Source organism: Xiphophorus maculatus, chromosome 14, assembly GCF_002775205.1.
Source record: "Xiphophorus maculatus strain JP 163 A chromosome 14, X_maculatus-5.0-male, whole genome shotgun sequence".
Classification (NCBI taxonomy): Eukaryota; Metazoa; Chordata; class Actinopteri; order Cyprinodontiformes; family Poeciliidae; genus Xiphophorus; species Xiphophorus maculatus.
This window is the reverse complement of record NC_036456.1, coordinates 7,893,232-7,908,352: the sequence shown is the minus strand read 5'-3', so window position 1 is coordinate 7,908,352 and position 15,121 is coordinate 7,893,232. Positions and strand designations below refer to the sequence as shown.

Below are 15,121 nucleotides of genomic sequence, written 5' to 3'. Positions count from 1 at the left end.
CTGTAATTCCATTACAAATGTACGCAAAACTTTGCCAATATTTCTGATGACGTAGAAAAAATACAATTTCGCTATCGCGTTGTTTTCCTTAAATAAGAAACGTAATGGAAATCACACGTGAACAGGTTTGTTCACGCAATGAATCATTAAAAAGCAAACCACTGCATTATCCGCCAACTACTTCCTGTCATCTTCTTCTTCGTGGGTTGCGCCAGTGGTAACATCCAATTGTTGATTGCGTGACTATTAGGATGCAAAAAACGTGTTTCCATTGCACTTTTACAAAATAAGCCAATTTCAATACGGCCCAAGGGGGAAAAAAAACTCATCCTAGCAAAACCAAAAACTTTAATCAAAAAACAAGTTAGTTTTATATTGATTTTTTTTTTCTTCTGTTAAGCAAATTTATTTTTGAAATGTCAAATTGCACAATTATATGGTCAATATAAACCCAACTACTAATCGGTTCTGAGAGAAGGTTTCAGACAATGCAACATTACTGGCTTCATGATTTTTTATAATGTTGACGTTCGTTTTGAATAAAATTACCAAATAAATCATGATATCTTTCATGTGTTTGAAACACTGTGTGTATATCAGATGAATCAATGCGAGCTACAATTTTTAGAACATCCTCTCAGATGAAAATGTTTACCAGTGAATTCATAGCATCTACAGTCTAGTTGTCACACCTTTCATATACTATAAGCAAGGTTTGCATGTTGGAAGTGATGTATTTACGTTTCCTCATGAAAAGCTACCAGTTTACTCACAAAAAGGGGGAAACATCCAAATGTCTCCAGGTTAAAGGTTCTCCACATGCTTAGCTTTTCTTTAGGTATTTCAATGTTCAAAATCATGCATGGTAGTTGCAAGATTGTCTATGTATGGTTGTCTCTCTACTAATATCCCTTGGCGGTTATCTCATTAAGACTCGAGCAAATTTCGTAACACACTGGAGATTTTGTCTAAGTGGTTAAAATCAACCAATGGATTAGATTTGAGGCTTTGAATTAGGTTTGAGTAATATGGGACTAGAGTATGAATACTGTGTCCTGTTGTAATAATGAAATGAAACTGGCTGATAGCTTTGGCTTTGCCAAAAGCATAGGTGACGTGTACATAACAGTAAAATGTTACTAAAGCTATCAAACCTTCATTTAGACATGACAACATCAAATCTAAGGCTAGACATCATTTAACCCAAGCGATTTAGTTTTCCTTATTACATGTACAACTCCCAAACGAGTCAATTTAAAATTTGGAAGGATTTCAACCTAGTTCTGAAAACCATCTACCCGTCTACTTTCGGGGATGTACAGCTGGCATCGCTGTCACCTTGCAGCAAGAAGGTCCTTCATTCAAATTCCAGCCTGGTGTCTTCCTACATGAACTTTGCATATTCTCCCCAGGTGCGTATTGCATGGAGAGAATGGGCGATTTGCATTTCTCTAAATTGCCCTTGGATATGAGTGTGTGGGCGTGTGTGTTTATGTCTCCTGTTTGTGTCTCTGTGTCGCTCTGTGAAATACTGGTTGTGCGCCTCCTACTCAATAACAGGTACAGATAGGCACCAACCCCTTGCAAGGATAAGTGGGGCTAGACAAAATATGGACGTCTCCTTCACCCTTTGTTTATATTTTACAGTATGAAGCATAACTTCTAAATAGAACGGCTACACAAGAGCTCCTATAACTTACTGCTACCATGAGCATTCTCTCCTTTCCATTTATGAGAAAGAAATGCTGATGTGCTTAGGGTTTATGCAGGCTTCACCAACTCAGAATTAAGACTTTGAAGACCCCATTAGGGACAAAGGGTGAACAGAAAATGGATGGATGGATGGATGGATGGATGGATGGAAGACCATTTTGAATGAAATTTAAGACCTATATCACGACAAACATGTATAAACGAAATGCAGGGAACCAAAACTATAAAATCTCTGACTATCTAGTTATCTAATTTACTAGAGAGCCATATGCTAGCTGCTAATGGCTTGTTTGTTTGCTAGGCAAGTAACAACAAGCTAGCTAGTTAGCCAAGCTAGCTAGGTAACAGGCTTATTGCTGCTAGTCTAACTTGCCAAGTTTAGCCAAGGAGGAGGAAATGGAAGAGGAGATGGAAAAACTACTTTACCAACTAATATCTGCTTTTCATTCTTGCATTAGAAAGAAAGAGAAGGGCGTGCCGTGGTGGCGTAGGGGATAGCGCGACCCATGTTTGGAGGCCTTGAGTCCTTGATGCGGCCGGCGCGGGTTCGACTCCAGGACCCAACGATATTTGCTGCATGTCTTCCCCCCTCTCCTTCCCCCTTTCCTGTCAGCCTACTGTCATATAAGGGACACTAGAGCCCAGAAAAGACCCCCGGGAGAGGTAACAAAAAAAAGAGAAAAAAGGTAAAAATCTTAGCAGTAAGCATTCGAGAGCTATTGCTAAATAAAGCAGGCGATTCCACACTTTAGCTTAAAATAGTCATAAATGAATGCTAAAGAAACAACATAACAATGTAAGCAGTAATCAAATGTCAGCAAAGTAATACTTGCTATCCATTCCATTTTTCTTTTGAATTTTCTGTAAATATTGTTTTTTTTTTTTAAAAAAGTGTCAAAACAGCTAGAAAGGTTCAACAATTTGACAAAAACTATTTGCTTTCTCTACTCCAAAGACACTTTCTTATTAAATGCATCAAATAAATCAAATTTAAGTAACTTACTTCTAAATAAATTAAGCAATTAAACTTTTAAGCTGAAGGGGTTTTTTTTTCCGAATAAGTAGCACATGTCAGTGTAGATTTCACATGAATGTTCAATTTGAAACCATTCATATCATTAGAATATAGCAATGTCTTAACAAAGACAGATAATATAAAGCAATTCTAGGTTACATAATATATTACTCCTTAAAATAAAATAAACTCTGCTTTGCATTTCTGTTTAACCAGTTGTCTGTGATTTATTGACATGACAAACAGCAGCTTCCTTTCTATTTATCCCCCCCAATGACATCCAGAAAAAATAACAAAACCAAAACACCTCAAAAGAAATAATACACATCCATGCTAACCTCACTACCACCAAGGAGAACATTCCTGAGCTTTGCTAATCTCAACAAGAAGCTGAACCCATCGTGTCAGAGTAACTCTGCTCCCGGCACCAACTTCTTCTACGTGTCTGTTAAAGCATTCCTGATGCCTCTTACCCGCTCTGGCCCATAAAAAGTCCATGTTCGAGTTCCTAAATTCCTTCTGGGAGCAGCTCGCTTACATCCATGTTAGAAACGAGGAAGGAGGGCGAGAGGAAAAGAGGAGGAAGAGAGGCGCGCTGCCTGCTGAAGTAAACCCAGTGACTCACTGGAGGCCCTGGGCAGCCGGAGTGTCAGCGGGGCCGGTGAGAGAGAGAGAGAGAGGCGGGAAAAGACCGAGCGGAGACCGGGGACAGCAGCTTGTTTTTACTAGCAGTGTGAAAAGAGAAAGGGAGGAAACTCTTGGTGGTGGCTGCAGCGCTTTAACTCATATGTTGTCCCCCCCCCCACATATCTAACTCCACATGACTTTTTCCCTCTCCTCATTTCCTTTCAGCTGTACCAGTATGGAAACATAATTGTTATTTTATATATATATATATATATATATATATATATATTTAAAAAAGATGTAAAATAGACCTCAGTAAACCGAGACTGATAGAAAAAAAATAGCTGCGTTTTCCATTAACTGTGGAATTGAGTAAATTGAAATTACGAAGATAAATTTGCTTAACCGGTCACACGACAATTTAGGAAAAAAAAAAAGTTTTTCGATAAAAAAGGTTTTTGAGGCCGATTTTCAGCTGTATAGAAATAAATGTATTTCGCAGAAATGTAATGGAAACACTTTTTTCCCCCGCATCACACAAGTCAACCAGGATGTTACTACTGGCGAAAACCACGAAGAAGATGACAGAAAGTAGTCTTCTTCTTAGTTTGCAATTTTCTCCAGACAAAATGCAGCTGGCTCCACCAGGCCTCTCACAGCGTCACACAGTTCATAGAGTTATTTGTCTTTTTTTGAATCCAAAGCTCTTCTGGAAAGCTATCAAGTACAATTTCCCCAAAACGCATCATAGACGTATAAAGAGCCTGTCGTCTCTCCTATCATGGCCGCTAGCGCCATCATAGGAGAAATTATTTCATTATGAAATAACCTTTTACATCTCAGCCATGATTTATAATGACTTGTCGCGTGAACAAGCTTATTCTCTCCTGATTTTAATTTATTTTCTTATTTAATGGAATCACACAATTGTGTGTTGTTGTTTTTTTTTTTTTTACATTAGCAGAATATAAACGAATCTTTGTGCATGTTTAATTTTCCTGTTCAAAGACCTGTGTTTTTGCAGCAAAACTAAAGACTAAAACCAAAACTATGTTGAGAGGTTGTCAGAGCCGCAGGAAGTAATGAATGTGGTCACAGTTCTTGAACCAGCAATCTGAAGTTACAACCACAAAACGTTACTAATCTGACAGTTTCAGGTACTTGAAGCCACCTACAACTAGTTCATTCTTTAAAGAAAGTCTTCTTTATTTATTGGTGTCTGTGTGACAGATGTCTTTGTACTGTGCTTTATATCTCAGCATTCTTATACTTTCTTTGGTTTCTTTTCAGAACTCTCTCAGCTCCTGCAGGATCTGTTCCAGGTCACCAATAGCTGTGGCCTGTCTTGGCGTTAGCTCCTCCGCTGCTCGGTAGATCTAACGTTTCACTTGAAAGTGTTACTAACAAAATACAGCAGACAATTCATACAAGCAGGGAATTATTATGTTTGTGAATGTATTCAGTACTACAACATTAGCACGGTAAATGTTGTCAATCTCTAAACCCAAACGCTTTCAGTTTCTTTGTTTTTTGGGGGGAGTTTTGACCCAACATAGCTATTGTCACCAACTTTGTTCTTTTCCTTCCTCTCCTTGACATCAGCTTCCTGAAAACGACAGCGGTGACTGGCAATCAGGCACTTTTTCTGTATGCACACACAAAAATCCGTGCAACAGTACCACTTTGTGGGTGTTAACTATTGATACGAGCAAGAAATCAGTATTTGTTCCCCAGCAGCAAAGGCACTCAGATCTCCACTGCAGCTGCACAGCAACCAATGAGTCTGCGTCTGCAACTCGCTGGCTCCAAGGAAACTGTGTCTGAAGCACAGCAATGCAGAACAATGCCAGTATTGGAGGAGGACAGGAGCTCAGTGGTTGGTATCCTTTTAATCAGCGAAGGTTAATGATGTCATAGCAGGTCTAAGGGATTTTTGTTTTAGCCATTACGACAAAACGTCTTTGTTGTTCTAGCGATCCGTGGGTTGTTGCATGTTCGTCCAGACAGAAATATATTTCGTGTTTTCTCCTCGAGGTCTGTCACCTGCTCTGCTGTTATTGCTGTGACCCAGCAAAAATAAGCGCAGACATTTCTAAGGATTGGAACTTGCAGCAATTCCCTTTAGAGAAAGAAGGAACTCCGAGACAAAAATAAAGGTGTAAGAAAAATAAGAGTCCTAAGATAAAGTCAGTGCAGGTAGACAAAGATAGGAGAACTCTTGTAACAACAAAACATTACTCTTGCTAATACTTCTTTGCTGATAGGCTGCTGCATCCTAAATGCACAAAGGAGCGTTATCATAGCTCCTTCCTCCCAGTGACTGCACCAGATCATATGCTTTCAGAAAGTCTCTTTTTGCACAAATATACAAAACTACATCATGTACAATTTTCATTTGATCCTAAAACTGCAAAAACACAAAATCTTACCAAGTATTTTTTGTCTATTTTCTAGGGCAATATCTTAGTACACTTGAAATAAGACAAAACTAACATATAAGCAACTTTTCAGCAAGATATTGGAGCTTGTTTTCAGTAAACAATTCTTTAACTATTTCACTTATAACATGGGGGAAATATCTTGTTATAAGTGCTTTCTCATCAATATTAAATAATTGTTTACTTAAAACAAGTTCCTACAGCTTGAAAAAAGTTACTTGTAAGTTAGTTTTGTCTTGTTTTAAGTGTACTAAGACATTTGCACTACAAACTACACCAAAATTACATGGTAAGATGTTGTGTTTTTGCAGTGTTTTCACTTGTACATTTCTTAGACTCTTCATCTACTATCTTTAATAACTGTGTAGTTTTTCTAACAGAGTTTATTTTTACCATGTTATGCAGTCTCCAAATTATCTTTCATTGAATTCATAGGGTTGCTGCATAATGAGCGGGTTGATCACAATCAGCTGGACTTTCTTAGACGGAAAACTTTTTACCGATTGCCATATTGAATTAAAATTATTATTAGTTTAATTAGATTAACATTTCTGGACATGGATTAAGACTGTTGGTCTATTAATAGTGAAATGAAACTGTCTGAATGATTGTCTGAATTTGCTTTAAAACATTTTCTGTTACTCTAAGTCAGGTGTAATGTAAATACACACACACACCTATCATTTATTACGTAATAAACACAAAAACACTTACAAGTATAGCTAAGTACACTCACATGTTTACATTCATGATCATTGGAGAGAAAAGGCTTTTTCTTGGCGTGCCTCCCACACGACTGGTTGACATGTAGACATGATCTAATGGTTGTTATGGAGACTTGGTACCAATCTTGGCTGCTTTTCTGACATTGAGCTTTGAGGAATGTTTTGTTTGTTTTGTTTTTTTTCTTGCGTCTTATGGTCCGAGAGATTCAAAAGAGTCAAAGCAGAAGGAAAGAATTTGTCGTTTGTAGCGCGCTGGACGCTGCCATTCCAATAAAAGCAAGGTATTCCCACAGGAAACAAAGTGCGACACACCCACCAGACTGCGGACACATCGGTAGGCAACACACACACACACACACGCCCCCACCCACACACACACACACTCTCTCTCTCTCTGCTGTTAATGAATGAACAATCTGAAAGCATTCACACTCGCACGCAGCTTCGCCGGCTGCTGGCGAAGCGCCGACCGGGAAATCAGCTGACCCGCTTTAACACCTGTACGGTTACCATGGCAACAGCGGACCCTCCACAGCACACGTTCCCACGGCTCCGTTTCCGATCTCTTCCCATTCCAGCCCCCCAATCCCACTTCTAATTCCTCTTCCTCTTTCTTTTTTCTCTCTTTCTCTGTTTCTCTCATGGTTTATGTGGACCATTTCCTAATTCTTGGTCCACATCGTCGTCATCGTCATCATCATTTCCATCTACACAACCCTCTCTCCCACCTTCCCGCCTTTGCTGCAGGAGGCTGAATATGACATCATCTATCCATTCGAAAATATCTGAATGAAGAGGTTCAGCTTGAGCTTCTAGGGAAGATCATCCCTGCTAAAAATATTTTAGGTATGATAGTGTACAGAAACTGTCTGTCTATCAGTTTTCTGTGTGTGTGTGTGTATTGTAAGATAAATTGATGTGTATGAGAAAAGTGTGATAGATATGTGAGGGAGAGCACGTTCTACATTGATAGTCTCACCACCAGCATTGCTAACTCAGAGCAATCCTGACTCTCTGGCAGACTCCAGTTCACAATAGAATTGCGCACAGCAATTGCAAAAATGTGTTTTTAACGTTAGCAGCATATAGACTAGTACTTGTCCATATTTGCACCGGAAACGCAGCTGCTGTTATGTTGCTTATGCAATGTTGAGATGCAGGTAATACTAGCAAGAGGACAGACAGTCAACGTTCTTTTCTCAGTCCTTTAATTTAAAAAGCTGGAGGATGGATATGTAGAAGTAAAACAAATGTTCTCTTCCACACACACACACACACGCGCGCGCTGACTGACAGACATCAGCATCTTTTACAAGCGGTCCAAACTGTAAAAGCACTTCAATAAAATGTTTTGCGCAGTGATGACTGTAGTGAAATGTTATCCAGATCGCCTGAGGTTGCTTTGTGATTTGGTTGACGGCTTTGATGACTAATTTAGTAGGAAGAATGACACTATAGCCACTGGAGACACAAAACAGGGAAGATGGTTCATTTTCATACTTAATAAAGTGCAGAAATTCCATGATGAGAGACTGGAGCTGAACAATATACCACAAAAATATCAATTATTGTATAATTTACTGTGATACATTTCATATCACGATGAGATGAGATTTATTGTTGTCACGATAAATTCCAATTAATGATGTTTGAAATGCATTTTGGTATGAAGTACTCGTTGGCTAATACACTCCAAGTGTCACCAGTTAATACTTTACATGCCGAAGCAATTTTCAGCCTGACACAGACGAACCGCTCCAAAGATGCTGAAGGTCACAGAGCGCATTGGGATCAAACATGACAAAGACAAATGTGGATTTCTCTCAGCTCACATAGTCACTGCAGAATTCACCAGTAATATCGCTACAGTGTGGTATTCTGACGCTAAGTGGGTTAGGGTTGCAAAAAGCCAACAAATAAAGAGTAGTTTAAACTTAAACCTTAGAGCTACAAACTGGTGAAACGAGGTTACAGTTCTGGCTGACTGTTAAAACGGCAATATCATGTAAAATCGACTTTTTTGAGTTTTACATCATGTTATGATGTTATTCCTTCATCAAAAACACACCTGGAGTGTTGCCGTGATTCTTTCACACATGTCTGAGAAATCCTTTAATCTCTCATGGCAACCGTTCAGCTGTGCAAAACGCCTGGGTGGAGCTAGCTCCGCCTTCGAGCTGCAGTTTCTGAGCTTTCGCCTCACAGAACTCTCCTCCCCTATGACTCCCCCACTTGGCTCCTTCAGACTAGCCAGCAGCAATTAGCAAACACCTGATGGGACTCTGCTGAGCTCCATATATGAGCTCCTTCTCAGTGAAATGTTGGTAAAAATGAGGAGCCATGTTGTGATGACTTCCTGAAGGCAGAGTTTCAGAAAGAGCAGGAACTTCTTAACCCTTTCATGCATGAATTATGATCCTTTGTGTCAGAATTTTTTTTCCATTTTTAAAATTTTTTTTCTTAAGGCATAAAAAAAGGTAGGAACATTTTTTTTGTAAAAATATATATATATTTTTTTTTTATGTGATGAATTGTAATTTTGTCCAAATACAAAGTTGTTATTTGAAAAATACATCAGTAGTATTGTTCCTTAGGGGTTATCTGATGTCACAATATTTTTTTTACTTGCAAGAGTCGTCTACAGTAGAAGGAGGGACCGGGACGGTTCTCATGCTTTTTTGTCTGTCAGCCATATTGTATTTAACAAAAATAATTTCTTGCATTTGCAGCTGATGGCCAGTAGTTGATGGTATATTTTATGATGCATTAGTGTCCACTTCAGTGGTCTGTGTGCACAGGAAGCACAAGAAAATGGCTTTTAGATAGCTGTCCACTGTAGTGACCACTATGCATGAAAGGGTTAGAGACAAAGGCCCATTTTCAAGGCATTAAATCAGAAAGTAAAATTTCTATTAGGTCATATTTGATATAAGTAACATTTCTATAACAACTCAAAGAGACATAGTCACTTGATTGTGCCATAAAATGGCACTATGTGCCTAGAAAACATGATACTGGCCCTTTAAAAGAACCACAATTATTTCCAACAGCATCTGGCAGACACTTCATCCAAATCCCATTTTACAACAACGCTGTCAAGGTTATTGCTACAAGACAAGAGAATTACTTTATGCCAGATTTTTATGCCCATATAAACCACTTCTTTTTCAGCATGACAGGTATTTCCAAGCGTGTATCACACACAAGGTGTCGGGAAGCTCTTCACCTGAAAAGCAAGAGATGTCATTTTTCCGCTGAGTCCGAAAACCTCAGATTCGCCTCTCGTCCTCCGCTCTGTCGTCGGCATGGCACTAAATCATGCGGCCGCATTTGTAGTGCAGCACTGAGTGACGGTGATGTGGTTGTTTCCTGCTGTCTGAGGCGAGCAAATGAGCTTCAGATGCTGATTAGAGCCAAGGTCAAACAGATGGGCGGCTGTCACTTTGGGTTAAAGCTTACATACATTCTGCACGAATGCGCTACAATAGGGAAACAGCCTTAGCTTTGGGAGGAAACGGGGAGTAAATTGATGCAATTCTCTTATTGCAACACCTTCCTTCTCTTAGTCCTTCAATATGTCTGACCTTCCAGATCTCCCAAAAAATGTTTTATCTGGCATTTTTCCTCTCTTCGCCACTCTCGGAGGAACCCCTCGCCTTTTGAAATAATTAAAGAGCTCGCCAATGATGCTGTCCAGCCGTGCAAGATGGGCAATCTCACACACACACGCACGCACGCCCTCATCCGTACACACACTCAAGCATGGACGACGCTGCAGAATGTGGCAGTGCATCTAAGAACGTGTGAAGCCTTAGGACTCACAACCCACAGAGAGAGCGAGCTTTGCAGTAACAGTGAATCGGAAGCGTATCAATTACACACACACGCCTTCACGGTCTGGTCACACGCCAAGAAGAAAACGACCAATTGACCTACTACACTCAAAATCTGGCAACCAAGACAAAGCGAAACCCGCATGCCAGAGGCTGGCGAGTGGCAAATGGACGGGGTTACTATCCTTCACAACAAACACAGTGGGATTGTGGAAACAATGGATAAAGCAACAGTGAGCTGGACGGCTAAAACGAGAAGCCGAAAAGCTACACAAGTCTGGAAACTAAAACAGAGTTTATGGACAGAGAGGCGACAAAATCAGAAGACGGATGTATTTAGTAACGGTCTTGATGGAAAAGTGCCGTTCCATATGCAGGTACAGAATGAGTGGAGGCTTCCCAGTGCGAGTGCATGAATGGAGGGAGGGATCCACAATGGGAAAATGCTGAAATGGGTGGAACAGCGGACCCTGAGACGGTTCATAATCCATAATGATGAGGGATTGATTATTTGCTTTGAGACTGGAAAACAGCAAAGATGCACAGGCGACATATGGGTGAAAATGAAGACTTGATAAAGGGGAAGAATGGACAGAAGTAGGAAACGGAAAGGAAAGCCACTGGATGGCTGTGGGGAAAGAAAATGACGTGTGAAGCTGTACGGTGGAAAAGAGGAGCACAAAAGGAGAGATTTAAGTGTAAGTTTGAATAAATGAGTGACGGCGGTTAGGAAAAAGATTAAAAGAGGAATGGATACGAAGTATATGTTGGATAAATTGTATTTTTAGTAATTATCAAATATTCGTTGTATCATGTAGCCTTGTAGTAACATTTAGATAAAGTTTAAATATATGCTTTTTCTCTTTTTCCTCTATTCTAAGTAATGTCTCTGTGTGTTGAATAATTATGATTCCTTCCTGTGACTTCCTTGAAGATGCCATCAGCAAAGCCTGGGAGATAGCGGAGACAACAGAGTTTATTGCCCAGCAATAAACTCTGCTTTCCTGTGTGATATACAACTTGTTTTACTCAACGTCGGCCTGTGTCTGGTACCCGACTGAAGCAAGAAGGATTTAGATTGTAGATAACATATGTCTAAATAGTAAAGGTCATTAGCGCTGCAGCCATGTGATAAATTGTTTTGTCCCTCCCTTTTAGAAGCTGCAAGCGCCCAGTGTAAGAGGGTCCCCTAAAAAAGCAATAAAATAGAGGGAGCGGGAGATGTGTTTCCAGAGTAGTTTGGAGATTTGTAACTGGAAACATCTCTCTGTCTGCTCTCCTCGCGAGTATACAAGAATCTAACTCTCTTTGTCTTTCTTGTGTTTGTTTAAATTGTCTCTAATAGGTATTTAGACCTGACATTATTTTGGTCCTTCGATTGCCGGTCGCCAATACACCGGAGGGATTCCGGCGGGTCTGGTCGACTCCAGTGCAAGACCGTGCGCACGGCAAGTTTCCTAGTGGAAGCTTATGAGGTCCTGTTCAAGGGCTGGCTCTCGACCTGCCTGCTGGGATCTGACGGTTGACGGTGCTCCAGCGAAAGACAACGGGGGTGAGTGGATTCTTGTTTAAAAGTGTGGCGAATGACTGAGGGTCATTGCGCGAATTAGAAAACCCTGTAAATTCTAGACTCTAACAGGTAAAAATAGGACACTGAATCCGTGAAGGGCGTCCGAAGTCCTTACGTAAAAATTTCGTGGAAAAGGCGCACGGAGCCTAGTATAAACCTGCTGTAAAATTTCGTGGATTAGGAAATGTCAAATTAAAATAATAAAAATTTAATCAACAATAAAATTCTTTCAATCAGGCACTAAAATTGTAATTGGAACGGATGGCGGAGTCCGGTGAAGCAGGCGCTTAAATTCCGCAACAAAACGTGTGCTTGTGTGTGTGCTTGGAGATATAAATACCACTTGGTGTTTTATCTCATATAAAGCAGTAGGGTTGTAACCAGCAAACCTGTCTTGGATGCAGAGGTAAGAACCTCCCACTCGAAAGAGTTGAAGCGGGGGTTACCACTACAGGTATTTTTAATTGCTGGCCTACTGGAAAGATCTCCAGTTATTAGGATTCCCTAGGAGTCGAAAAACTGGACCAAATTTTATAAAAACGCAGATTTTTTATAAAAAAAAAAAAAAAAAATGGGGAAGAGTATCAGTAAAACTAAGCCGACAGCCAGTTTAAAATCAAATGACTGGAAATATGTTGAAGATCGGGATCCGCATAAAATAAAACATTTAGATAAATGGATAACAAACTATAACTTTGACGGCCGTCTAAACTCACAAAAACTAACAGTACTGCAAGATAAAATAAAACAAAAAGCAAATTCAAACCAAAAGAAAATGCGTAAAGAAGGCTATGAGGATGTAAAATTTTGGTTAGAATTAGCACAAAACAGAGAAGCGGGGGAAAAGAGATCAAAAAACCTGCTGTTTTATAGACGGGAGGATGATGAGACGGGGCCTAGAGGTGTGAAAAGGCAGGCAGCGGAGCAGCACGCAGCAGGAGGGGGAGGGGAAGTAGCTGAAGTTAACAGATATCAAAATAACAAAACAGAAGGGGAGAAACAAATAGTACAAAATACAAAACTATACCCCGACTTGCCTTCACCACCACAATATGAAGAGAAAGGTAGTGAGGGACCTATCACTAGATCACAAAAAGTAAACTTTAAATGGTCTAAGAATTGGGGGGAAGCTTTAGTGCAGGGAGCTACAGCTCCCACTGAGCCTAATCGCCCTCCTCCTTGTTGCCCTTCAGAAGAGCCAAATAATCAGCCACACACAACTGGCCTTTATCCTATGATTCAAGTAGCAAATCCGAATGCAGGAGAAGATGGAGCAGCGCCCACGATTCTAGTATATAGAACGTGGACCCTGGAGGATATAAAAAAGGCGCTAGAAGGGATCACACCTCTTAAAGAGGATGTGAACCGCTTTGTTGAAGACATGAATAACATACGTGAATCTTATCATTTAAATGGAAATGAGGTTCAACAGGCTTGGATGACTGCTCTAGGCAGTGACTGGCATCATGTTCGAGGAGACTGGACCCCATTGTTAGCAGGGAACCCTCCTCAAGTTCTTGCACACAATAGTAATGAATTAACAAACAGAGTTAATGCTTTAGCAGCAAGGACAGTTCAAAGATATCAACGCAGAGCAAACTACACTGAGATAAGTAGAGTCAAACAGAAGGAGGAAGAATCGTTTGATGAATATAGCCTGAGAATGACAAAAGTATTTAAAACACACAGTGGGTTAGTGGAAAATAATGATGAAAATGGTCCATATAAGCAACAGCTAAAAAATGCATTACATGCAGGGTCAAAAGATGCGATTAGAGCGTGGGTAGCTAAACATTACATAGGATTGGGCACTGGTACTTTAGACGAATACATTAACCATGCTATACACGCAGAAAAGGTCTCAAAAGAAAAGAAAAAGGTTTCAGGAGCCTTTTTCCAAGATGAGGAGCAAATATTTTATCAAGAAAGGAGAGGCAGAGGAAGCTTCAGGGGTAGAAGTCAAAACCCCAGAGGACAGAGAGGGAGAATGGGAAGAGCAAACTACAGACAAAATAATTACAGACAAAATAATTTCAAACAAAATGATTTAGGATGTTGGTGTTGTGGGAAGGAAGGACACATAGCCAGACATTGCCCAGAAAAATACATAGATCAGTCAGCATGACTAGAATCAGAAAGTTTAGAGAGTGAAGAAGTCCAATTAAATCTACAGGATTTATTATCTATGGATAGTGTAAGACCAGAAATAACTCTTTTCATAAATGGTAAACCTGTAGTTTTCCTTTGTGACACTGGTGCATGTAGAACAACGTGCAGAGAAAACATTACTGGGGTAAAGATTAGTGGGGAAACTGTCGTCGTGAGGTCAGCTGGGGGAAAATTAACGCAAGTCAATGAATCAGAGCCAGTCTGGCTTAGAGATCCACAGGGACAAGCTTGCCAGTTGTCCATTTTGTTGCTCCCAGAATGCCCAGTAAACTTATTAGGCAGAGATGGCCTTATACAGCTAGGTTTAGCTTTGATTCCAACCACTGATGGGCACATAGCAGTTAAAAGGCAGTCAGAAATGAAAAAGGGAGATTTCTTTGTTGTTAAGGGCAATGGAAATCCACACTATTGTTATACACTAGAAGTGCCCTGTAGACCCCCACATAACTTTGCTCAGGCACTCCTGACAGAGGGAGATAAAGCCATCTCTGCCCTACAGGATCAAATGCCTCCTGACAATTTACACATAACTCTTTGGTTCAGGAATACGGCTGGGCCTGACAAGATTTATGAAGACAGGCTCAACAAGGTCACTCCAGCTAAAATTACAGTGACCTATCTGTATACAGATACAAAACACACAGCCGTTGCAGCTGTTGCTCTTCCTGATGATTTAAAATCTTTAGACAGAACGCAGACCTCCCCGCATGTCTCTCTGTTTAAACAAAGAAATGAGCAGTGGAATCAATTAGGTAATCTTGTTGAGGAAGGAGAAGCAGCTACCGATTGGGTAACTACTTCCTCAAACATAGAAACTAGTGCTTCCACTGGGTTAACTAGAAAAGCATTGTTCTGGACAACATGGGTGCAAAAGGGACAACATTTGTACTCCAAACAAAACTGACAAATGTTTCTTACAGAAGAAGAGGAAGTCCTTTTAAAAGACGTTCCTGATAAATTATGGTCAAAGGGGCCCACAGATGTGGGTCTTGTCAAGGAAGCTTTGCCAGTACAAATTAGACCCAAAACAG

General features: G+C 40.2%; 1 protein-coding gene across 3 annotated transcripts in view; it reads right to left on the bottom strand.

Moving 5' to 3' along the window:
• The window catches only part of nhsl2 (NHS like 2), a 134,404-nt gene that overhangs the window by 60,384 nt on the left and 58,899 nt on the right, over positions 1–15,121 (bottom strand). Inside the window, exon 1 of one of the 3 annotated variants that reach the window (XM_023346610.1) lies at positions 3,202–3,352. The exons of the other annotated variants lie outside the window; for them this stretch is intronic. Coding sequence (XP_023202378.1) covers positions 3,202–3,226 — 25 coding nt within the window. The 5' untranslated portion in view covers positions 3,227–3,352. Of the gene's footprint in view, positions 1–3,201; positions 3,353–15,121 lie in introns of those variants that run through there. 3 annotated transcript variants of the gene reach the window in all.